We start from the raw sequence: 1,202 nt of genomic DNA, 5'->3' as shown, positions 1-1,202 counted from the left end.
TGGCTATGTGGAGCAGCTCCAGATCGTGCGCGTGGTGCGGCAGGAGGAGCGGAAAGGGCTGATCACGGCGCGGCTACTGGGGGCCAGCGTGGCCAGCGGGGAGGTCCTCACCTTCCTGGACGCCCACTGTGAGTACCCACCACCGCCCGCGGTCCCCGGGCAGCCGCGAGGGTGAAGTCCTCTCCGCTCAACGCCCAAACCCTTCCCCACCTCCCAGGCGAGTGTTTCCACGGTTGGCTGGAGCCCCTCTTATCCCGCATTGCCGAAGAGCCCACGGCCGTCGTAAGCCCCGACATTGCCACCATCGATCTCAACACCTTCGAGTTCTCCAAACCCCTCCAGAACGGCAAACAGCACAGCCGGGGCAACTTCGACTGGAGCCTGACTTTCGGTTGGGAGGTCGTTCCGCCCCGGGAGAGGCAGCGGAGGAAGGATGAGACCTTCCCCATCAAGTAAGCCATCGTGCGGGGCGGATGGAGGGGGATTTTTATCTGCTTTGGAGCTGCTGTGATGGGAGCAGAGGTTGGATGAGCCCTGGGAATGCCATGTCCGGACCTAAAAGCTGTAAAATGAACCGTTCTGAGCGTGCTTTGGGAGGGACGACCAGGGGCGGCAAACCCTGTGCTGCGAAACTGCCCCTTCCTCCAGTTGTTTTTGCCCCTTTTTCCAACAAATCGGGGGGTTCCCTGTCGTTTTTACTCCGGGTGGGTGATGCCGTCCCTTCCCAGCGGAGCTTCCCCCGTGGCTCTCGGACGGTTTGTGCCTGGGAGAGGCACGGGCAGAGCTGAAACCATCACTGGGGTTTGGCGAACGTTGAACCTTTTGCAAAAACACCTTTGAGTTGCTCTCAGCCGTCTCTCCGCTCCCACAAAAATCTCTCGTTAAGGGGTTAATCACCGTCTTGCATCTTCTCGTTCTCGCATACCCGGCTGCCTGCGCACAGGGCGGGCACCTGCGTTGGCCCAACAGCAAGAAGATGTCACCTGCAGATCAGACCGCAGCAAACCCCCCTATTTTTACTCATTATTTTGCGCGCGGAGAAAACCCTGAATGGTTTTCCCCACTGCACCTCTCCGACGGTGCCCCACGATAAGCCGGGTGCTCCCACCGGGGGATACCGGACACCCCGCCTGGCCCCGGCCGCATCCCGTCCCCTGGCCGGCAGCCGGGCTGGTTTTGCGCAGAGGTCAACCGGGAGACGT

At 61.2% G+C, this 1,202-nt stretch overlaps 1 protein-coding gene across 1 annotated transcript in view; it reads left to right on the top strand.

Annotated features, from left to right (window-relative positions):
- GALNT6 (polypeptide N-acetylgalactosaminyltransferase 6) overlaps positions 1-1,202 on the top strand; it is a 9,327-nt gene that overhangs the window by 4,376 nt on the left and 3,749 nt on the right. Inside the window, 2 exon segments of the mRNA XM_009882424.1 lie at positions 1-128; positions 218-452. The exon segment at positions 1-128 is cut by the window's left edge and continues 2 nt beyond it. Coding sequence (XP_009880726.1) covers positions 1-128; positions 218-452 — 363 coding nt within the window.

Source organism: Charadrius vociferus, unplaced genomic scaffold, assembly GCF_000708025.1.
Source record: "Charadrius vociferus isolate BGI_N301 unplaced genomic scaffold, ASM70802v2 scaffold1163, whole genome shotgun sequence".
Classification (NCBI taxonomy): domain Eukaryota; kingdom Metazoa; phylum Chordata; class Aves; order Charadriiformes; family Charadriidae; genus Charadrius; species Charadrius vociferus.
The sequence above is the reverse complement of the archived record's forward strand: the minus strand, read 5'-3'. Positions and strand labels throughout refer to the sequence as shown.